The 23,785-nt window shown below is 37.4% G+C and overlaps 4 protein-coding genes and 2 pseudogenes across 4 annotated transcripts; 4 read left to right on the top strand and 2 right to left on the bottom strand.

The window, feature by feature from the left end:
* Positions 1-2,823: 2,823 nt before the first annotated feature.
* LOC148723394 (uncharacterized) lies at positions 2,824-5,203 on the bottom strand. Its single transcript, XM_088733575.1, has one exon. It carries the CDS (start codon positions 4,009-4,011, stop codon positions 2,824-2,826), a length of 1,188 nt encoding a protein of 395 aa, XP_088589701.1. The 5' UTR covers positions 4,012-5,203.
* A 3,131-nt stretch (positions 5,204-8,334) lies between these two features.
* Positions 8,335-13,112, top strand: LOC148723393 (uncharacterized; annotated as a pseudogene).
* A 10-nt stretch (positions 13,113-13,122) lies between these two features.
* Positions 13,123-15,129, top strand: LOC111343431 (uncharacterized). The gene is made up of 2 exons (XM_022950610.2): positions 13,123-13,539; positions 13,654-15,129. Exons 1-2 carry the CDS (start codon positions 13,171-13,173, stop codon positions 15,127-15,129), a joined length of 1,845 nt encoding a protein of 614 aa, XP_022806345.2. The 5' UTR covers positions 13,123-13,170.
* Positions 15,126-17,504, bottom strand: LOC148723392 (uncharacterized). The gene is made up of 3 exons (XM_088732593.1): positions 17,132-17,504; positions 16,758-17,012; positions 15,126-16,586 (listed from the first exon to the last, which is right to left on the bottom strand). The coding sequence occupies exons 1-3, from the start codon at positions 17,358-17,360 to the stop codon at positions 16,072-16,074; spliced, it is 999 nt and encodes a 332-aa protein (XP_088588719.1). The 5' UTR covers positions 17,361-17,504; the 3' UTR covers positions 15,126-16,071.
* On the top strand, positions 17,476-18,187 carry LOC148723391 (uncharacterized; annotated as a pseudogene).
* Positions 18,188-19,168: 981 nt separating this feature from the next.
* Positions 19,169-19,908, top strand: LOC148723390 (uncharacterized). The gene has a single exon (XM_088732594.1). The coding sequence runs from the start codon at positions 19,231-19,233 to the stop codon at positions 19,906-19,908; it is 678 nt and encodes a 225-aa protein (XP_088588720.1). The 5' UTR covers positions 19,169-19,230.
* Positions 19,909-23,785: the final 3,877 nt, after the last annotated feature.

The raw sequence follows: 23,785 nt of genomic DNA, 5'->3' as shown, positions 1-23,785 counted from the left end.
TGTTGTTTGTCGACAACTGGTACACCAGTGTACCGCTCTTTTTGGAGTTGGAAAGAAGAGGGATATTAGCTTGTGGGACTGTGAGGGGGAACAGAAAATTCCTGCCAAAGGACATTGTTGACCAGACCAAAGAACAGGTCAAAAGACTAAAGAAAGGAGAATCCCTCTTTCGACAAAATAACAACTTAGTTTGTGTCACCTGGAAAGACAAGAAGCTTGTCCACCTGCTGTCAACTATTCCTGAGGGTTTAGAAATTGGTCAGGTGGAAAGGAAAGTCAGATCCAAAGGTCGGTGGCAAAAACAGAACTTTGCACAACCAAAGGTAATCAAAATGTACAATTCCCATATGGGGGGAGTTGATTTGGGTGATAAACGGATAGCAACCAGCTCCAGGCTTATGAAGGGAAATATTTGGTATTACAAAATTTTCTTTCATATGCTTGAAGTATCTGCACTAAATGCACACATTATGCACAAGAGAGCTGGGCATGGAAAAGTCACCCTAGCTGCATTCAAAGAGAAACTTGTGGAGCAACTTATTGCAGGAAATTCTTTTAGAAGAGACACTACCAATAACCTGTCAGCGATTGCTGCCCAGCTACCAGATATCCACTTCAACCGTGTGCAGTTCCACCATCCTGTGAAAACTGACACTCACAAAAAGTGTAAGGTACACATACAACGGGTGGAAACAGTCTATGAGTGTGCAGTTTGCCAAGTGCGTACGTGTCCAGCACCTTGCTTTGAAAGATACCACACTTTGCAAGAATATCTATTTGACGATCCCAAAAGAAATAATAATGCTAATAGGCTCAAAGATGTGACTGGTAGACCAAGGGCTGGACCAGGCAGACCTCCACAGAGGAGGTCAAGATAAATTATGGCTCCTTGCAGACCTTGATGCAAGTACAGCAAAATTATGTTTCTAAAGTCAGAATAATGGTAAACTGAACTGAACTGTGAACTGGCTTTAAAACTTTTTTTTATGAAATTTAAGTTTACCATCCACATCTACTCAAGAGATTTGCATTATTTGTTTTTGTTCAGTGCTTAAGACATGCTTTTGCAGATATAGCAGTTGATATTAAGAAAGAATCATGTTCCAAAAAAAATGTTATTGTCCAAAACTCAACCAGTTTAAAAAAAAAACTGTTTTATTTGCCTTTCTGGATTTTTCAGATTTTTTCTTGAAGAAATATTAAGCAAATTTTTGCACTAGAAGAAAGTGCAGGATCTCTTCTCTTTAAAAATGCATGGGTTCATGGGGTTTAATCATATTAAAAAAAATTACAGTGGAAAAACTGGTGTCGTGTTTAAAATTGCGGGAAAAATACCCCTCCCCCAGTCCCCGGGGGGTTAAGGGAACTTCAACATTTTTGGCAGTGAGAAGAGCAGCACTTGCGATAGCCATGTACTTTCCATACTTCAAACTCAAGCTTCCCGCAATCATTCTGAGTTCTCTCTTCACAATGAAGTCATCATTCAAGTCTTTCCTGAGCTTTCCTTCATCAACAGGGAGAAAATACGCCAACGCTTTACATGACAGCTGAAGAAATGTGTAGACTATCGCATTGCAAGTCTTTGATGAGATTGAGGCCTCATATCTTTTGAAGTACTTTTCAACATCTTTTTCAGAAAGTCTTTTGACTTGATCCTGCGTGAGAGAGACACCAATCATTTCCTTTGCACTTCCACTCACAACGAGAACAGCAAGTTGCTCTCGGTGATCTGAATCGCTTGTGGGTTCTGCTTCAAGAATGTTCATAGCAATAATATCTGTGATTGCTTCTTGTTCTTTGCTCACTTCGCTCATCTCTATTTTATTTCTTTTTCAAATTTTATATCGAGGGGATGGAAAAGTGATAAAATCAGATGAGAATATTTCTCATTCTTCAGCTTTGCTATTAATTCAATTTGTTCTTCTTTCGTCAAATCACCTGCATAATCATCAAATGTCGCCTTCATATACTTGGCAGAAGGTGCGTAGAATAAAACCAGTGCAGCAATGTTTTCTCTGAATGGTTTTGCGATACTTGTCATCTGCTGTGTGAGCACCCAAACACTGATTCCCTCATGTCTTGTGCTAAATGCTAAATTCACGAGTTCATTTGTACTCTGCTTCACATCCTTTGAAGCCACACAGTCATCAAGGATAAGTGTGTTAGTTCCCTCATAAACAAAACTAATGAGCTTTAGACAAAAATCAATCTGGTTTTGAAGTGGAGTCAAGATAAAGAGGTCTTTGTTTAAATCTCCAAAATTATTATAAGTTTTGTTGTGGATGAATGTTGGACAAATCAAAAAAATGTAATTGAATTTCTGATTGAATTTATTGCTCAAAAGATTGACGACATATTCTGTCTTTCCTGAAATTGTTGGTCCAACTATTAATGCATTGAAAGGAATATTCTGAGGATTCATATTTTATAGTGGCCATGTGAAAAAGTTGAGATCTTGTCTTCTCTTATGATTCTCTTATCATCATTTGCGCTCAAAGCAATCTTGTTGATGGTCTCACTGAATATCTCATGTCTGTGTGATCTGATTACATTCATCTTTCTCATCTGTATCTTTCCGCTAAATAAGCACTTTTCTTAGTCTCCGTGCGTTATATTCTTCTTTATCACAGTCTCCTTGATTCCCTTGCACTTCTTCTCTTCTTTGCCCTCAAGAATCTTGTAGCTGTAAAGTTTTGCTCTTAATCCAACAGACTCCTCAATAATCTTTCCACCAGCCTCATCTTTCATCATGCCCACAACTTTTTTGTTGCAACCAGTTGGGATCTTTGAAATGTGGTCTTTTGGAGAGTTGCTGGTGTCAAACTATTCTTCAACATCTGCTGCTGTGTCCTTGTAAAGGTCTTCAGTTTCAATCTCATACATGAGACTGTCAGTGTTTGTGAAAAGAAGCTTGGCTTTATCTCCGTATTTCTTTTTTATGTAGTTGTAGTGGAAATCATACATCAAAGTCTTGCTGAGATCAAGAATAGCCATTCCACAGAAAACTGGCTTGTCAAACTTTATTGATGTTCTCCCCATATGTATTGCAATGAGATTTTCGTCAAATATTGTGCAATGCTTGAAGTTTGGTTTTGCTGAAAGCTTTTGTGCTTTCTTTCGATTGTTGAGAAGCCTCACATCAACTTGTTTCCTGATGTTTTCCATTGTTTTTCCAAACACAGAGTTGTTCATCAACTTGAAGAAATCCTTTTCAAATTCATTCTTTGCATTCGTGCGCAAATTTGTGTTGAGCTCTATATAACTTTTCCGCCAAGGGTCTTCTTTAAATTTGATTCCTCTGTAAATCTTTTTCAGTCTCAAGCCGAGTTCAAGGCACTGTTTGAGATTCTGGTGATGAATGATATATTTCTTCTTATCATCCAGATTTGGCACAAGTTTCTCAACTTTGTGTGAGCTGATCATGATTCTCTCTGGAGCAAGAGGATAATCGTTGTCAAGATCATGAAGCTCTTTTGGATATTCAAGATCCACCTCAAGAATGCAGGGAATATCTCTCCAGTGTCCAATCTCTTCTTGACTCATCCATTTGAAACCTCTGACAGGAAGAGGTTTGCACATTGCCCATCCATAAAGATTATTTGCATCAAGATAAGTCAGATATTTTGATGGTTTTTCTCTGTCAAACTTTAAATTCATGTCTTTGTTGTTTCCTTTTCCATAGCGATTTGGGATCATGGAGATTCCTCCACAAATTCCTTTCTCAAACATCAGAAGCATGTCTGGATCACTCAAAAGCTCAAGCTCAACTTTTGTCACCTTCAATGCTGCAGTCCAAGTCAATCCAGGAGCAGTGTAATACCAAGCAGGATTGAGATTGTAATTCTCAAGGCAGACGTTTCTAAATTCTTCAAACACATCTGCAAGCAAGAGAACATCTGATTTGAGATAAAGATCATGATAATCACCCATGTTCTTCATCTTGAACTCATTCCAGATTTTCTTTGCGTGCTCATAATCTTCTTCACTACGCATACGGATGGCGGACAGCATAAGGTGCTTCAAGCACAATATGTGGACTAATATTTTTTCGCAGCTACAATTTTTAAGTCATTTTTGTGTATAGTTTCCTTTTTTTTCATTCTTACTAGTTATATTGAATATATTCATACATTTTATTAGTTTCTTTACTTATCTTGTAATTATATTATATTATATTAGTTTCTATTTTCATATTGTATTATACTAGTTTTTATATTGTAATTATTTCTGAGTGAGGGCCACAAGTTTATTAGCTATGCTATTATGTGTTACCCTCGTAAAATAAAGTCTTTATTTATTTATTATTATTTATTCACTTATATCACAGTCATTCAGCTTTGAGTAAAACTCTGTTTTTCGTGGAAGTTCTGTTTCTCTGAACTTTTCAATGCTGCTCATGTAATCATATAGATAAAAACCCTTTCTTGAGATCAATTCGATGTCGTGACAGCTCAAGCTGTCACTCTCGTCTCTAAACACCTCCCCACTTTTCTTCAGCTTATCGTGGCTCAGATTACTGACCAGTTTATCCAGAGAAGAAAGAACTTTAAACTACCGATAAAGCGAAGCTCAGTCTTGGTGGCAACTTCTTCTTCTTCTTTGTTGGTGTAAGAGCCAATAGCAACAGATTTGCTGAAGCTGATGTACTTCTCTTCATTATTGGGAATGCATTTTATGTCTCCCTCGGTCTTTCCAAGATTCTTGACAAAAAGATGAGAGTCATAACCAGCCAAGTTGTGAAATATGACAGCAGTGAACTTTGGCTTTGCTAATTGAAAATTGCAATTTCTGTGTGCAGCTCCTCTATACTTGCCAGTGGAATGACAGTGATCTCTAACTTTGTCGCGCGAGTTGCCAATCAAAGCGAGCACAACAGGATCAATGGGGAAAGGCTCACCACATATCCAACAGCACTTCGCTGCATTGAACATTTTCTTGTCTTTATCAGTGAAGATCATCTTTTTAAAGTCAAATTTTTTGTGAATCTTCTTTGATGTTCTCTTCTAGCATTTCAACAAAGACCTGAGCAACATCCTCATCTTCAGACTTTGCTCTGTACATGACTGGCTCTTGAGAATAAAGCTGGTCATCAAAGCAGATCACCTTATAGCAAAAGCCGGACGCTTTATGTTTTTAATATTTAACGGTAAAGCTCTTATCGCTTCTTGGCTCACAAGAGTGAATAGGTTTAGTGAAAGATTCAAAGTCAGCATAAACAACAAAGGTAATTGTGAAGAAGAGCTCCCCAAAAAACCTGTCGGCCGACAGTCGGCCGACTGTTGACCGACAGGCGGCCGACAGTCTACCGACAGGTTAAGAAAAAAGAAAAATTGTGTAAAAAACGAACAGTTAACGTGACATAACAATCCGTAATGGTGATGTATGACTCGACAGACTTCACCTACTTACCGATCGACGGCAAAGTTGGTAGTATGTAAAGAAACGTTTCTTCCAAAATGTTATCAGATGCGTATAGGATATATCACTTGCGTAATTTACAACACACCAGACAATCTAAGAATCGCATAGGAAGATAATTTAATCGAAAACTCGGCCAAAAACTCTGAAAACCATAAGCTACGTATCAATACAAACACTTTCGTTCCAATCGCCCAACAATGCAACGCGGCCTCTTATGGTATGTTAAGTATGTATGTATGTATTTGTTGCTAGCATCGTAATCTATCTTGCAGGTTTGGGATGAATTGCTATTTCCAATTTCAAGTTTAATAAATGATACAACTGTGAATCTTTTTACTCGTTATGTTAAGTAATAAAATACTATACGTAACAATTCGATAATTAGACTTGGATGCGTGATGCGATAATTGATTTAGGAGCGCGCCGCTAATCTAATGTTGAACAATACACATGTTGGTTCTGTCTCTGTCGGTTCAAGACTTTTTTTTATTTGGTGGCTCCTAAAGGAGCCGTTTGTTTGTAAAACTAAGTAAACTTAGTTTGGTGGGCAGAACTCTGCGATGTATATTTCACCACGCACAAAACGGCTCCTTTAGGAGCCACCAAATCTTGAAAGTCAATTGTCAACGTATTAAACATGTTGGATGTTGGAGGCACGATTCTACGAGTGAAATATCGGATCACTCAACGTTTCTGGTAAACCAGACCAAAAACTCTTGATCTAAAACTTAGAATCCCTAACATTGTGTGATCGTTTCACGGACAAGCTACCGACAAGGTACCGACAGGTTACCGACACATTACCAACAGTCGGCCGACTGGCGGCCGACAGGTAGCCTATATTTCAGGCAAAACCTGTCGGCCGACAGACGACCAACTGTCGGCCGACAGACGACCAACTGTCGGCCGACAGACGACCAACTGTCGGCCGACAGTCGGCCGACAGTCGGCCGACAGTTGGTCGTCTGTCGGCCGACTGTCGGCCGACAGGTTTTTTGGGGAGCTCTTCTTCACAATTACCAACAACAAAGGGCACTCTTACTGATTGGTTATGTTTCTTGAATTTGATAAAAGTTCCTTTTATTGGCATTTGAATCTTGACACCCTCATTGCTTGTGCAGAGCACCTCGTGCTCCCCAAGCTTTTCTTTGCTTGAAAAGTGATTGAAGCATAAGGAACCAAAATTCTTTTGGTTCCTTATGCTTTGAAACTTGACTCGATAGAAGCCTGCTGATGTTGTTTATCAAGCAGTAGTGCTTATTAGCAACTGCGTCTCCGTCTTTCTCGATAAGAAGATTGATCACCTGATTCCTTTCTTCGGCTGGTGACTTGCTTATTCTGAGAGGATAGACTCTGGCCTTACTTTCATAACCAAACACGTTTACCACGATATTTTCGTTCTGTTTTTTAAAATTTTTTATCTTGTCAAGCTCAACCAGGAAGTTGATTCCTCTCCAGTCGAGTCGATCAGATTGTTCTTTAAGAATCTTTGTTATTCCTTAAGTGTTTTTCTCAGCTGGATAAAGCACTCTTGTAATGCACCATTTAAAACATTCTTTCTTGAATAGTTTGAATGAATCTTTCATATGCTTCGCTTTCATCAGTTGCATAAAAATTTTCAATTATGTTGGCGTGGAAATAAGCGTCAAGATACTGAACTTCTCCATCAATAGCTCGCCTCTTCATCTCGCAAGAAAGAATCATCCCTTGTCTTGTCTGGTGGTTCTCTCTCATGATATTTAAAACTGCTGGTTTTGCCTCCTGCATGAATTGATTTGGCCCAAAACCCTCAACTCCATCTATTCCGAATTGTCTTGCAAAACCTCTTGATGCAGGTGCTGACTCTCGAACTGTAAATGGACTATTTTCGTAGTTTTCAACAAACTCGTTCCATTCATCTGAGAAATCTGAAGTTGTTGAAGGCAAGCGACTGTGTCTCAATCCAAGCATCTCTTCAATTTCTCTTATTTCTCTTCTCCTTTGTTCTTGCGGATCAAGCGTTAGCGACTACGTCAGCAACTGCATTCTCTGCTGCCCGGAATTTCTTCTTGGTCTGAGAACTGGAGCATTGAAATCTGCTGGAATTGGGTGGTCAATAATGTTTGATATCAACTCAATTAACTCCTGCTTTCTGAGGCTAGAATAATTTTTTAGTCCGAGTCGTTTTGCCTCAGCTTTTAATTCTTTAACATTTCAGTTCTCCATTTTTTTATAAAAATATAAATTTTTTATATTTTTATAAAATTTTATCTCAGTTTTTTTCAGCTTTAGAAAATTATTTTTGGAAATTTGCTGGAACAAGATCAGTGTAGTAATTATAAAAATCTGCTTTTCTTTTCAAAGTAAATTGTGAAATGTTTCTAAGCTCCCCTCACTCGCCTTCGCAGTGATCTTTTATTTCTTCATCTGTCAAAAGCAGAAAGAGGTCTTCATCAATATCTTTTGGAAAGCGATAAGTTTTCTTCAGTCTTAATCTATCTTCTTCTATTCTATTTTTCCAAAATTTATTTTTTATCCTGTAAATGAGATCAAAATCTATGTATAACATTGTGAATTGATGGCCTGTTATCTTTTCACACTCGTCTCTCAACCATTTTTTATATTCCTTTCTCGGTTTAAGATATGTAGCTTCAAGGCACCTTTGAACGAGAAAAGTTTTGCTTTTTCTGAATCTTATGTCAACTTCTCTCTTTTCTTCATCACTAAGAAGATCATAATCATCACGAGTCCATTTGAATGGTTTTAATTATCTTCTCACTGTTTGTGTTTTTATTTTTCTTGTTTGATCTCAAAATTTACAGAAAAAGCGGAACTCTCTGTTTGCTTCATCCATTCCTAATTCTTCTCGCTTTGCTTCTCAACTTCCCGACATTTTTATATATTATAAAAAATATTTTAAAAAAAATATAAAAAATGGAAGAGAAGAAAAACCTGATTCCAATAAGCACAAAAGATTTCAGAGAAATTGCTAAAGGCTGCGGGATAAAATACAGAAACAAGATTCCAAGCAAAGAATTGAAAGAAATGCTCGGCTATTGTCCTTTGAAAAACAAACGGAAGGTTGAAGTGAGAGATGAAACCGGTTTTCGCAAAGAATATCAATCACTAGGAGAAGCCGCCAAAGATTGTGGTACATCGAGTTCTTCTGCTATTAAATATGCACTGGATAATCAAAGAGATTTCATCAAAAGAAGATCAGACCAGAAAATATTATTTGTGAGAGAAATTTGGCATGATGTCAATAAAAACTGAAACAGAAGATTTTTTTTAATGATGAATCATCACAGCTGATGTTGAGAGGAAGAAGATTCTTTTCACAGAAAGCAAATGTTTTTCAGCGCGGGAGATTACATCAGTTTCAAACAAATGAAAAAGCACGCGCTTTTTTGTGTGGCGTGAGCGATTACATAAGAGTTTTAAATAAATGACAAATAGGGTTTAAGAACGTACTTTACCAGCTAGTCATTTATTTAAAATATTCGTGTGTGCAAAGAACTACGCTCTCAATTTGCATTCGTGGACAAAATACATTGAATTCAGCTTCAAACAACATCAAGAATTGAAAATGGCCAGAAACTGTCAAGAACTTCAGCTTCAGAGGAAGAATGAAATCAAACAGAAACTGGAAAGAAGCTTCATGAATTGGCCAAGAGAACATCTCACCGATGAAAAAATCTTTCAAGAACAAGCGTTTGAAAGTGTGGATGCCTTGATCAACTTTCTGAGAAGATTGAAGCGAGATATCGATGTTTCAAAAAAGCGGATTGTCATTCTATCAGAAAGGTTTGGTGCCTGCTTAAGCAATGCTAAAGATCTCTTAGACGACACTGAATACAACAGGATAGAAGAAGCTTGTGGCTATTCAAAGCACTATTGCACTTTTTTGATTTTGTTCCACAAACTTTGTCAATCTTATCCAAGATCAAACTTTCGTCTGAGCCAATACGTACATTTTTGTCAAACAAGAAGATTGTACAAGAGATATGTGAAGAAAATCATGATTTCTGGAGTACTGCTTAAAGACGTTTTTTTTTAAGTGATTGCTTTATGAAACTGACATTTTAGAGTTTTCTGTTGTATTGGGAGGCTTGAATAAACTCCCGTACAGACTTAAGTGTTTTTAATTTATGAATATTGATTATTGGGAAACGCATTTCCGAATATAAGTCAAATAATATATTGGGAAATGCATTTCCAAATATAAGTCAAATAATATATTGGGAAACGCATTTCCTAATATAAGTCAAATAATGTATTGGGAAACACATTTCCTCCAAATGTTAATTCATGATTTTGGTCTTGAAATAAACAAAGAAAACCCACTCAGTCTCTACCCACTTCACTTCTCGAATTCAATCCTCAATTCTTTGTGAGTGTAAGCAGAGAGCCCAATTTTTTTGATATTCTTTTTTTATTTCCTCTCTGAGACTTGCAGTCTCTTCCTCAACTTTCTCTGGAGAATTTCGTGAATTATTTTTTTTGAGTTCTTTTTTCAGACAATAATATTGATCAATTTCATTCAGTATCGAAGGGAATTCGGCATCTGTTATCCAAGAGTCTTTCGAGACCTTTGACACGAGTCAGCTGATTGTTCGTTGCTTTGCTTCAGCAAGAGAGATGGTTTTTTCATGTTTTTCAGTCTTTTTCATGAGAGATTTGTTCACGAGAGTCGTCGCAGCAGACGCAAAAGCAAGCAAACCCGCAATGCTTGTCAAAGGCACAGAAATTATAATTCCCACACTGCTCAAAGCACCTGGGAAACCACCTATCGACAAAAGAGCTGCCGTGATGAATGTGACTGACGATGTTATGCGGCACACAGCTTTGAATCTCTTGTATTTTTTTGCGACTTTCTGGTGATGTGAAATCTCATTTTCCATTTCCTTCTGGCAATCACAAATCTTTTTCAACCGGAAATCAGTGCCTGAATTTGGGAGAGAAGGATACAGTGGTGGTGCACTTGGTGAAATATTTTCAGCAGACATTTTTTATAATTAGATTATCTCAACCTCAAATCTCATTGGCATTCCATTGAAATCAATTATTTTGTCATTTTCATCAGTCACAGAAATCTTTATTGATGTGATGTCATTCCTTTGAGATATTTCTCGTGGTGATGGAGTTTCAGAAAAATACTTCACCCTCTCAAAGGGTTCTCCTGCAATGTCAAAACACGCAAGAACTTGTGACGGCTTTCCATGTAAAAGGTTTTCATTCTCATCCAAAAGATCACAGCAGACGAGATAGTTGTTAAATGATGAAAAATTTTTGACAAAGTTGATTTTTTGCAAACGCCGTTTAATTCCAAGAATATCAGCCAGATCATTATCAAGAAGAATCTTTTTGTTTTGACGATTTTTAATTTCCAAACTTGCCTTTGAGGCATTCAGCTGTACTTTGACTCCTTCGTTTTTCAATCTATCCTCAAGAGCTTTGCCAAGGCTTTCCAGCAAATAATTTCCTTCAGCAATTGTCTTTACAGATGAATTGTCCTGAGCATCAAATATAGATATTTCTCCAGAGCAACTCAAGTTGTGCCATGAGTTGTAAAGAGAACAGCTCACCAGCCTGATATGCTCACCAAGATTCAAAAGAGGTTATTTGAAGAGAACTGTGAACATATAAGACTTTATTTATTTATTGAGGATAGCACGTGATAGTGCACAAACACTAATAAACTTGTGGTCCTCTTAAATACAATAAATATATAAATGCAAATACAATAGAATCATTAATATATTGAAAAAAAAAAAAAAAAAAGATTACAAATATAAATAGAAATTTAGCTAATCACAAATAATATTTAATTGATAAAATATATAATACAAGATAATATAAACAAGTAAGAATATATAAAACTACTATCAATAAAATTCACCGATTAAAATGAGCTAAGCATGATTTGTCATCATAATAATATTTAAATACGTTGTCTTTAAAGGCCTTAAGTGTATTAGACTTTTTTAATTCAGGCTTTAACTGATTCCATAATTTTATGGCAGAAACTAGAAAAGTTTTCCCTCCTTCTCTAGCCCTTTTAAACTTAGGTAATAAAAAGTTGTATTTACAAAATCTAGTGTTGCGTGAATGTACTGAACTTAATAATCTTAAGCTATCATTAAGATAATTAGGTACACAATAATTAATCCTTTTAAATAGTATTGAACATTTAGCTATCTTAGTAGAGTTATAAAATGGTATCCACTTTAAACGATCGAATAGCATAACTGATGAACTACGTGGTTCAGCATCTAATAAAACCCTAGCAGCTCTCTTTTGTAGCCTAAGTATTCTTAAAAGAGATTCATTAGAGCAAAGTGACTGCCATGCAACATTGGCATAATCAAATAATGGCTTAATCAAACTATTATAAAATAAAAGTCTTTGGTTAAATGGTAAACAAAGTTTGACCTTATTCAAAATTCCAATTCTTTGTGAAATTTTTTTGCACAGTCTGTCAACATAAGTGTTCATTGATAAATCGTGGTCAATGTCTATACCAAGAAGTTTAGCTGAGGGTACTTGTTCCAATGATACACCATTCATAGTTTTAAGAGATAAATTATAACCATCTGGAAGTTTCTTCCCAGGGCGTTTGCCTGTGACCAGTAGTGTTTTAGTCTTTTTTTCATTGAGAGGAAGTTTATTGGTGTGCGTCCAGCATTCAATTTCCTTCAAAGAAGCAGCTAGTGAATCTTGTAGAGAATCAACCGCTGAGATATCTGCCGATAATGTCAGTGTGGTGTCATCAGCATAGAGATCCAGGTCAGCACCATTAACATGTAGAGGCAAATCATTGATATAAATGACAAAAAGTAAAGGGCCAAGGAACTCATTTGAAGAACTCATTTGAAACTTTAATAATTGTCAACAAAACCATTTTGATTTAAAAAAACAAATTGAAATGTTCATTGCATGGTTAAGATCAGATGAAGCAAAAAGAATTGCTGAAAAAAAAAAAAAAAGAACAAAAGCCTGGAATGATTTCCAAGCACAACATCCAAACGCAGATTTGAGCAAGTTCAAAGTGCAGGTAACATTCTTTAGCAAAAAACAGGGAAAAGCAGAAGTTTACTTAAATCAAGCTGATGGTGTTCAAACTAGCGTCTCAGGATCAATCAGAAAAGACTGGGATGATGAAATGAAGCGCGTGCTTCTGCAATTAAGGAGGTTCCAGCAGTTCCATTTTGTGAGACTTCGAAAAGTCGCTTGAATGAAGAGATAAAGATATTTGTCACCCTAAATCATTATTTCGAAGCAAAATTCAGAGAAATATTCACAAGAATGAAAATTCAGCACAGCTCAGGCCCAGAATCAAGGAGATGGCTTGCTGGGCCGAATATGAGCTACTGGCCTCAACTCAACTTTGCTGTGTGGTGCGCTACTTCTGGCTGTGGAATCTCTCATGAACTGCTTGAACTGGTTCCAGAACAGATCAAGTCGTTTCTGCAGTTTCACATTTATTTCACAATCAGAAGAATTCTCTTTGAGATGGGTGGAATACAGAGTGAATTGGCTCTCCCGGGCGACTCAACTTTCAGTCAGACGAATAACAACTACGATCAGCCGTCGTTCAAAAGATTGTGTTCAGAATTTCGTCGAGCACAGACTTCCACTTCAAAGAAGGAGACAATCACGGTCTCAGATCTGTTTTCATTTATGTCACAAATACTGGACCTATGGCAACTGCAAACCTATTCTTCATTTGCAACCACGTGACAAAAATACGTTACGTCATCGAAGTCGGCCATGTTGGACGATATGCAAATCATAAATTTACAAGCGAACATGGCGTCTTCAAGTGATACATTGGTTTTTTCGGAATATTTTTATACTTTAGATGGTCCTACTAGGGAAAGGTACAAGCAAAAAGCTAACTTAGTGGGTTTTGACCCTTTTGATTTAAGAAAAAGTGATTTGAGCGAAGATTTAGGGCTAATTCCTGGCGTCGAATACCCTGATATAGTGAACTATTTGATCCTTCAAACATCGTGGGCAACCAATTCTGAGATGAAGGCTTACAAGTCTTTGGATGCCTTTAATTTCTTCATTTCTGGATGGGTGAATACACTGATGATGAAGGAAGTTACTGAAACTACAGTTGTCGTATTAACAAGGGTAAGTTAAGGTTTGACTAAGTTATTCTATAGCTTCGGTTGTACAACAACAAATTACTGGTAGTTTATTATTGTAGGTACGTATGTTAAAAATACTGCTTCTAATTATTTTCAGGTAAATCACTCTCAAAGAGCGAGTGAAAAGCCATTAAAAGCCTGGATATTGGCAGAATACTCAGGAAAGGTTATTACAGCACATTGTGACTGTATGTCTGGAAAAAGTGAGTGCTGTTCTCACGTTGCTGCTATATTGTTTGCTTCAGAAGCTGCGTGTCGAATGCATTCATCAACAACCTGCACCCAAACCAAAAGTCAATGGCTGATGCCAGGTTATGTTAAAGAAATACCTTATGCAGCTATAGAGGAAATCGATTTCACCTCAGCAAAGAAAAAACACTCACAACTCCTTGAAGACAAAAAAGTACCAACAGCTCTACGAAACAGTGACGAAGTAGTTCAAAGACCACTAACCATAACGAGTTATGAAGAACAGTTGAACTTTTTTCAAAAGATTTCATTGTCCGACAGCAAGCCTGCCATCTTATCTCTAATATCCCCATACAATACCAAGTATATCCCTAAAGAAGCAGCTTTACCCCAACCATTGACCCACCTCTATGATGCAAATGCTACAGAACTAAACTATGATGAACTTCTTAGTAAGTGCATAGACACAAGCTTACAGATTTCAATAACAGATGAAGAAATAAAGGCTATTGAGGAGGGTACTAGGGAGCAGGCATCAACTAATGTATGGTACAAGCAGAGGGCAGGAAGGATAACAGCCTCAAACTTTAAATCTGCATGCCACACAAACATCAGCAGGCCCTCCCCAAGCCTTATTAAGAGAATTTGCTACCCAGAGTCTACTAAGTTTAGTAGTGCAGCAACAGCATGGGGCTGTAAAAATGAGACCAATGCCCGTAAGGCCTATTTAGAAAAAACGAACAGATGCCATGATGACTTTAGTATTTGTGATAGTGGACTGCAAATAAATAAGCAGTGGCCTCATATTGGAGCATCACCAGATGGATTGGTCAATTGCAAATGCTGTGGGCCAGGTGTTTGTGAAATTAAATGTCCGTACAGTGCTAAAGATCTCAGCCCAACTGATCCACATGTAATAAGTGACAAAAACTATTGTCTGCAGAATGACAGTGATAGCATCTATCTTAATAGAACACATGCATATTACTACCAAGTACAATGCCAAATGTTCATTTGCAATGTGGAATATTGTGATTTCATCGTATGGACACCACATGGACTTTATGTTGAAAGGATAATGCCAGATGTGGAGTTTTGGAGTGCTTCTGTTGCCAAGGTAACAGAATTCTTTAAAATAGGTATTCTACCTGAGATTGTTGGAAAGCTTTATACCCGTCCCTCACTACCCTCAACACTCGTAGCACCTAGTCCTGATGATGATAGCGCAGAGTGGTGCATCTGCCAGCGATATATTGAAGACAGCACTCTAGTTGGATGCGATAATGATGATTGTAAAGTTAAATGGTTTCACCTTCAGTGTCTAAGACTAAAGAATCCCCCAAAAGGTAGATGGCTGTGTATGGACTGTCAAAAATTGGACTAGATGCAATAGTCATATATTTTTCGTACCAAATTAAGGCAGAGAATTACAAGTACAAAACAGTGTTTACTATGTTCATGATATCACTAGTAATAGAAAGAAGTCATTCAATCCATACCCATTTACGTCAATTGGAATATTGAGTACTGCACTGTATGTTCTGCCACATATAATAATAGAAAATTGACAGGGTGCTCACACCTAAGTACTAAATTGTGTTTACTAAATGGTGTTTAGTGATTTGCAAAGTTATAACCAATTTGTTTACATTGTTAAATCATGAAATAAACTGTTTATTTCACTGCTATATTGTTGTTAAAATATTGCTTTCTATTTACTGATATTTTTGAAAGGACTAGACCAACTATGTATTAAATACTTTGACTACTCAAAAGGCACAATTGAATCTGACAAGTTAGTCAGGGCACAACATAATTTTGCAATTCTATCAATGGATGCTTGCTTGCCACTTTTTGCTTTCAACAAGGTAATTGGCAGAATACTTTGTAAAATTGTATATTTACGCCGGGCAAGTCCGATCACTCTTTCCACATGTATCCGGACATTTGCTATTTTCCTGGTAGTTTCCACTTCAATGGCTGACAACTGTTTCTTTCCTCTGGTAAATGCTGGTATATGCAGTTTGGCTTGCTGTAAGGCAACACTATCTGCGATATCAAAACCTCTGTCTGCAAGCACAATGTCACCAGGAAGTAATTTCCTCAAGATTCCACAATTTTCTGTCAGGTATTTATCACTTACTCGACCACCCCATGCTTTAGATATAAATGATATAGAGCCTTGGGGAGTAATACCTATTAAAAATTTTACAGTGTTGTGGTGTTTATAATTTGACCATGTCATTGCTCGAGCAATCAAGCTAGATGGTCTTTCAATAAACACCTCAAAACAATCAATAATCACTGACACCTTGTTCCCGAAGTTTTATTGAAAGACTGATGGCATTGTGGCTCTAAGTTGATCTCTGTCAGGCCAATGTATAAGAAAACCAAGACGGTCAGACAACACTTCACTCCAACGATCAAAAATGCGCCCTGCAGTGGAAGAGGCTATCTGAAATCTATAAGCCAGATCTTGTAGTGGGACATTAAGCCTTACTCTTATAAGAACAAGCAACAGCTCTTGAAATGGTGTCAATGCATTAGTACTCGTTGACTTGATATATGGTAGAACTAAATGATATACTTGAATTAACATAAAAAAGTTTGGAAGACCAGTGTAAAATTGGGTTTTCTCGTTGTTATTTTGAAATGTTTCCATGTTAAGCTGAGCATCAAGGAGCTTTTGCTTGAGCTCAGAAAGCTCACACTGTAGGTTGCGAGTGTACTCGTCTTTATTGTGTAGGTCAATAATTGTCTCTGTGGTCTGCACAGATGCTTCTAGTGTAGCAACATGAAACTGACATCCCTTGTCTAAATCAGAGTCTTGACTAACATACTCTGTAATATTAAATAAGAAATGTTAGAATAAGAATTCATATACAGAAAATATTGACATCCAGTTATATACCCACTCCAACAAGCTATAGAAAAATGGTTTTTAAGAACAAATTCTACTGGAAATATTAATAGTGAACCATATTAATAACATATGACTTTAAATATAAATACCTTGGAGTGGAATATCATGAAAGTAGTTGTCAAAGTCGTGAGAGCTCGCTGAACTTGTGTCAGTTGACTCAGTTGTCACCTCAGACTTCTTCTTAGCCCGCTTGTTCTTGACCGGTTGGATCGATATTTTTGCCCTTTTCTCAGCTCTTGATCCTCGGGATGCGGCAGCAGCAGGGTCCTTTATGTTTGAATGTCCCATATTTACTGTAGGAGCCCAATCCACATTATTTTTATCGTAAAGATCCGATGGCTTTCCTAAACAAACACATGTGATTTGATGTTTACAGTGTTTCGCACGAAATATTTTACCCGAGTTTTTTGTTACTTTAATAGCTAAACAAAGCCCAGAACTTCTACAGGAATATCTGACTTACCTGAAACAAAATGTGCGCTACAAACTCGGGTTGTTTCGGCTTTTTTCTCGGTCAGATCTTTGTCAGATCGGTGAATATTCTTGAACCATCGTTTCCTTCTTTCAGTGCTTAATCGTTCTGTTTCTTCACCATTATGACTTATAATTTTCGGAATTCGAAAAAAACTGTATTTTCCTTTGTCGCGAACATTGTTGTGGCCACAACCAACTACAGCACATAGAGTTGGCATGGCAAACTTAGATAACTTACATATTCACTACTGTGACCGTGCCCTAAAACACGCTTACATATCGTCCAACATGGCCGACTTCCGGTTTTCTTAATTATGCGTGACGTAACGTGCAAATGAAGAATATCCTGGTGACAACAAGTTCAGTGATGAAGGTGGAAAAGCTATAAAAGGCAATCTGATATATTTCATAAGGAATGACAATGAAAAAGTTGAAAAACAGTTTGAGTTTTTCATGGCAGATAACTCAGAAGGCTTGATGCAAGCCGGGATGGCAAGAATGAATCAGTCCATTGAGGCGTTTGTTTATTGTATTCTTGGTTCACAAGTCAATGTAAGATCGTCCATCTTGGGTTTGGCAGGAAGTGCGAAAGAGGCTCAGCGCGAGTTCCTTGTTTTAGTTGAGGATGCGATCAGAATGACAGACATCTCAAAGAGCGTACAGAGGTTTCAGCTCACGATTGACGAGGCGAAAGTCAGACTTGATCTTGCAATCTCACCAGTTAATTGACTGATGCCGTCAAATCTTCTTCTGAACACACAGAGCACAGTTGGGTATAATAAAGAGCTAAAGAAGGCAAGTTCTGACATGAAGTTTGGGGTCAATAAATCAGTGAATTTGGAGATGAAATCAGTCAGAGTTAAGCATATGAATGGGGACTTATCGAAAATCAAGAGACCTACTTCTCAAAAGACTTCAACTGAGGCTGAGTCTGAAGCTACAAAGACAAGCGAGAGCAAGATCGACAGCGCCAGCGCCAGCGATACAAATCATGATAAAATTAAGGTTGGATTGATTTCAGTTGGACTGGTCTCAGCCTTCTTGATTCATCGCCTTTTGTTTTGAAATCGCTCAACCATGAATATGGCAACACCTATTATCACAACCCAAGCATTTTGTCCAAGAAAGCTGATCACTGAGCCAGCAGCTCTAAAAACGAAGCTGACTATTGAACCAATCAGACCTGGTAAAATTGCAGCAATCTTTTTTCCAAGAGTCTTCAGCCCGTTCCCCACCCCTTTTGCAACAGTCTTCAAGTCTTTTGTTAATGTGCTCATTATCACTCCAATCATTGTTCCAACTGCCAAAACAACAGCAGAGACTGTAAAACCATACTTCTTGAAGATGTTTCTAACTCTCTCACAGAGTGATAATCTTTCTTCGAGTCTCTCTCTTTCATTCTCAAGTGCATCAATCTGCGCTTTATTTTCTGCTATCCTTTCTCTTGCTTGTTCTCTTATAGCAGGGTTTTCATTCTCATCATCAGCAATATCTCGATCATCTTGAATTGACTGTTGCAGCTTCTCAATTTCTTTACCTTTCTGTGCAATCAAAACCTCTCGCTCTGGACCAAGTGATGTTTTAATTTCTTTTGAGAGACTTGGATTCAACCTCTGCATATTTGTGCCTCTTTCTTCAGTAAACAAAGGATATGTCTTCTTGCCTTGACCAAACATCTTCACCTGCAACCTTCCTTTCTTGCTATAAGAAACTTCAAGCTCTTAAGCTTTTGCCTCAGGAAAAATTGCAGTGATTCCCAAGCATTCTCATTTGAAGTTAAAACTCGCGAACCAAAAATATCACCTTCAATAAAAGATGTCTCAGCAGTTTTTGAGCCCTTTTCTTGCTCTCTGTTCATTGTCGTCATTGGAATTTCTTCACCTGAGGGCCCTGGAGTTGAATTCTCGTCTGGTTGAAAAGGTGTTGCTGTGTCTCCTTCATCTCCTCCCGCCTCGTCATCTTCTTCATCATCATCATCATTATGTTCTAACAGAGGATCACTATCTCCAAAATATGCCATTTTTTTAAAATATCTTTTATAAATAATGGGAAGTCAGTGAAAGAATTGGCCCGAGTTTTGAAAAAAAGATGTCAAACGCTCTCAAGGCAGACCATGTGATTCACAGAGTAACATTCAACCCGAAGAGTCCTTCCCCTGGTGAAGTCCTTAGGGTTCCAGTTCCAAAACTTGATAATGGGGTAGTACTTGTACCTGGATCACTTGCACTCATCTTCAACTTGACAGTCAGTGAGCATGCAAACAATTTCTTCGTGAACAATGTATCAAGAGCTCTTGTTGATCGACTGACTTTGAAGTTTGCAGGAGAAATTGTGCAAGACACTGATGGTTATGATTTATTCAAGCTTTGGGAGGACCTCTTCTTGACTAAGAATGAGAGAGCAAACATGTTCAGAGAAGGTATTCAGTCTGAAGATCTTTCGAAAATCAAATGCAACGCTGGAGATAAGAAGACTTCAGGCGTTGATAAAGAAAATAAGCTCAATGAAGTGTATAGAAACATATACAGGATTCCATTGGATCATGATATTTTGAAAGATCATGGAGTCTTTTTCTCGAGAGCTCTTTCTGATGAGCTTCTCTTTGAGTTCAGGCTTCCACCTGCTGGTAGTGTTGTGAAGGGATCCGACCCAACAAAACTTTATTATAAATTGACTAACATCCAGCTTGAGTACGAAGTCATTCACAGCCAAAAACTCGCTGATGAAGCTCTTTCTAACTACAAAAATGGAAAGAGATTCATCTAGTGCATATCACTCATCTCAAGACAATCTCAATAGATAAAGGTTCCGACACGATCATCAATGAGAGCATCAATGTTCCAAGGAGGTCTATGAAGGGACTTCTTCTCTTTTATGAGACATACACAGCAGGAACAAGAAATAGTGAAAAGACATTTAATCCCAACATCACTGATGTTAAGCTGACTGTTGATGGTATTCAAAATAAGACTTACAGCCAAGGAATGAAGGCAAGAGATATTTGGGAAAAAGTCTTTAGAAGATTTGGGAAGGAGAACAGCCCGATGAATGCTACGGACTTTTATGCTGGAAACAGGTTCGGTCTCTTTATCGATCTTAGAAGCATGAGAGACAATGATCTTCATGGTTTAGGATTGAGATTGGTGAATACAAAAGATGGAGTTCATCTTGCAAATAACAGGAAAGGATCAGGTTCAGGAAATGTTAAATGTCACATCTTCATTCTTTCTGATGCTCAGCTCAACATCGTCAACAGAGAGCTTGAAAGTGTGACCTATTAATAATGCGATCATGAGTTTTTTTGGGATTATTTCCGAGATATTGTCATTAGTTTTTTCTGATGGTTCAAATGCATTTTGAGATTGTCTGGAGAATTAATGTAGTCTCAAAATTCTTCAATTTTGTTTTGATTTTTGAAAAAAAATGCACCAATCATTTTGCCTTGAAATCATCGCTGTTCATTTTTAAAAGAGATAAAAAATTAATATCATTTTTCAAAATGTCCTTCAAAACACGGTTGTTTTGACACATTAAATTGCCTTGTTTTTGAGGCAAATGAATTTTTTTCAACTGCCCTGTTTTTCAGGCAATTTGGAAAAAATGTGCCAGAAACCCCCTTTTCCTACTACTACAAAACCAACAGTGTTTTCTAAAGCATCAAGAACAGCCTGATATTGCTCTCCTGACAGTGCTACTTCATGCCACTTTAGTTATTTAAACCCTCTAAGTCTCAATATCCACATATGCAAATTCTCCTCACTTATATCCATACATTTCCTTAAAGGAGTAACTGAGTGAAATTGATGAAATATCAGAGCATTTTCCCTCCGGGGATTTTTTTAATTCCCTTAACCTTTTCTCTTCATAATGTACTGACAATTTTCATAAGATACTGACAATTTTAAAGCATCTATCAGCATCATTAGGTTTTTTTTCTTTCTTTTTGTTAAGAACGTCCATTTGAATAGATATTTGAACTTACAAGGCTAATAAATTAGTGATATAAACCAGTAAATAAATACATGTTGTGGTTTAATTTTGTCCTTGCTTTCAATTTTATCTTCCTTTCGTCCAAAACTCGTTACCATACATTAAGATTGAACCAAAGAACCAAAACAATATTACTTCACAAGCTAATACAAGCGAGATAAACAAGATTTGGTTGCAGAAAAAAATGCACACCTATTCAATGTTCATAAGTTTTTGTATTTGATTATCAATAGCAAAATCCTCCCCATTGTACCTTTGAATAAAAGCAGAAAAGGGTCAAACATTTGTTGACATATTGTAGCGTAGTGTAATGGGAGTATTCTTTGCAACAACTACAGAAGATCGCCCGGCATAGTGATATTTCCCGTCCATCTGCTTTCTGAATTTCCTCATATGTAATTAGTTTTGCCCAGAGAATCAAGAAGGACAAAATATTTTTCTGGCGGAGGCCTGCTTTTTAATCAAAATTTCCACTTTCTTCCCTTTTCCTGATAAATCAACTTCACAGCCATATCCTCAAGCAAGAGTCATGATGTCTCTGAATACCATCCAAGGGATAAAAAGAGTTGATGGATTGGTGAGCCCCGTTGCCTTTAAGTGAGTTTGCTTGTGCTTCAAGCTTTCCCCTAATTCCTGCAGATATGAATCGAAGAGGGGTCCTGAAAGTTTAAGTTTATTTCCACACACCTCCTCGTGAAGAGAATCCATCTCCCCCATGCCATAGTTTGGCTTGTCTTTAGCCTTTCTCACAGACTTTATCCATACTTTTTCCACGGAAAACTTTATTTCTACTGCACTGGTGTTCCAAAATAGGTCTTCTCGCTCCGATCTATTGTTTTTAGCCCTCAAATCTAAATGCACAAGCTCCCTTTGGTCCGTATTTTTCCCGTGTGTTTTTCAAGACAGGCACTGGGGGAAAACCACTATCAATAGATGAGCCCGCACAAATGGGAGAAAACTCCTTGGTTACCGACCATCGTGTACAGTTCAGGCACTGGTTCATGCACTACATAAGTTTGTTAAAATACCATATTTGTCATAATTCTGAAATAATAGACTGAGTGCACTTAATCTGTCAACAACTATTAAATAATTAATTGCTACTAAATGATATTAAGCACACCAAAGGAAACAAAGGCATAATTGAGTAGTATTCAGTAAATGTTATATTTCACTGATTAAGTATGCTCATTCTAATAGAAATAGTATAGAAATAGAAATAACAATATCAAATTTCAGAATAGAGAACAATTTTTGTTTTACAGGTTAATAATAATCACTCTTTATGACTATTAATATATATTATTACACAAACATGCCTTCATCACTTTTGACGTCTGCGATTTCTAACCTTCAATCTCAGAACAACTCCTTTCGAAAGCGCTGGACTATGTATCCCAATTCACCACAATCTCCCAGCAAGACCGCCACATCATCAACCACGCCAAAAAGTCACTCCTGTACCACCAAAACACATCATGGATAAAAAAGAACACCGAAACCATGTTCGATGTGACAATTGGATCGTACAATGGTGCCGAAACTTGCAAGCTAATAGGATCCTACATGCTATCCTTACTCCCCACCAGCTTCAAAGACCAAGTAGGGCTCTACCGTGACAATGGTCTAGCAGTCTGTAAAGCCACACCAAGAGAAATTGAAAAAATCAAACAGCAAGTGACCAATGTATTTACATCACATGGCCTAAAACATCACTATCTAGGCAAAAAAAAAACACCGTTCACTTCCTAGACATAACCTTTGACCTCAAGAATGGAACCTACGAACCATTACCGAAACCCAACAATGAATTACTTTATATTCATCGACAGAGCAACCATCCCCCCAGTGCTACTTAAGAACATCCCAGAAAACATTAACAAAAGACTGGCGAGCATCTCATCTAACAAAAAAGTTTTCAAAAAAGCCATTCCCCCGTACCAAAAGACACTCGCTGATAGTGGGTATACACACAAATTATCATACAACCCGCAAACTACCCAAACATTAGCGAGAAACAACAGGAGAAATTGCCAAAGAAACATTACTTGGTACAACCCCCCATGGAACTCCAGCGTCAAAGCCAACCTAAGAATGAAGTTCCTTAACATTGTTGTAAAATGTTTCCCAAAGGAGCACCCACTTCACAAGATCTTCAATAGACGTACACTCAAACTCAGCTACTCTTGTATGCCAAACATGAAATCCATCAGCGCGTCGCATAACAAAACACTTCTTTCAGCTCACACCCCGACCCCAACGCAACAACCCAGCAAGGAATGTAACTGCCATACTAAAGAAGAATGCCCCCTTGAAGGAAAATACCTTCAAATGAAAGTTGTTTACCAAGCAATCATAACTGACACAACAACAGGATCCTACGTTGGACTTGCAACAAACTTCAAAGACCGTTACAGAAACCACAAAGCATCCTTCCATAACACCAACAAAAGAAACGCCACTGAACTAACAAAGCACGCAAGGAAATTGAAATTAGCCAAAATACCTTTCAGCACAAAGTGGAAAGTGATCAGAAAATGCAAAACTTTCGACAATATCAACAAAAGATGTAGTTTGTGTCTTTATGAAAAATTTGTAATAATCTGCAAGTAAGATTTATGTACCCTTAACTAACATAATGAATTAGCATCCT

Source organism: Stylophora pistillata, chromosome 9, assembly GCF_964205215.1.
Source record: "Stylophora pistillata chromosome 9, jaStyPist1.2, whole genome shotgun sequence".
Classification (NCBI taxonomy): Eukaryota; Metazoa; Cnidaria; class Anthozoa; order Scleractinia; family Pocilloporidae; genus Stylophora; species Stylophora pistillata.
This window is presented reverse-complemented; position numbering and strand designations above follow the sequence as displayed.

What these genes read in the sequence shown, in the direction of transcription:
- LOC148723390 (XM_088732594.1), top strand. Translation starts at nt 19,231, where the DNA reads ATGTCAAACGCTCTCAAGGCAGACCATGTGATTCACAGAGTAACATTC.
- LOC111343431 (XM_022950610.2), top strand. Translation starts at nt 13,171, where the DNA reads ATGTTGGACGATATGCAAATCATAAATTTACAAGCGAACATGGCGTCT. An exon ending in CAGTTGTCGTATTAACAAGG is followed by an intron (nt 13,540 to 13,653) that starts GTAAGTTAAGGT and finishes AATTATTTTCAG; the next exon opens with GTAAATCACTCTCAAAGAGC.
- LOC148723394 (XM_088733575.1), bottom strand. Translation starts at nt 4,011, where the DNA reads ATGCTGTCCGCCATCCGTATGCGTAGTGAAGAAGATTATGAGCACGCA.
- LOC148723392 (XM_088732593.1), bottom strand. Translation starts at nt 17,360, where the DNA reads ATGCCAACTCTATGTGCTGTAGTTGGTTGTGGCCACAACAATGTTCGC. An exon ending in TAGCGCACATTTTGTTTCAG is followed by an intron (nt 17,013 to 17,131) that starts GTAAGTCAGATA and finishes GTGTTTGTTTAG; the next exon opens with GAAAGCCATCGGATCTTTAC. An exon ending in TCATGATATTCCACTCCAAG is followed by an intron (nt 16,587 to 16,757) that starts GTATTTATATTT and finishes TTAATATTACAG; the next exon opens with AGTATGTTAGTCAAGACTCT.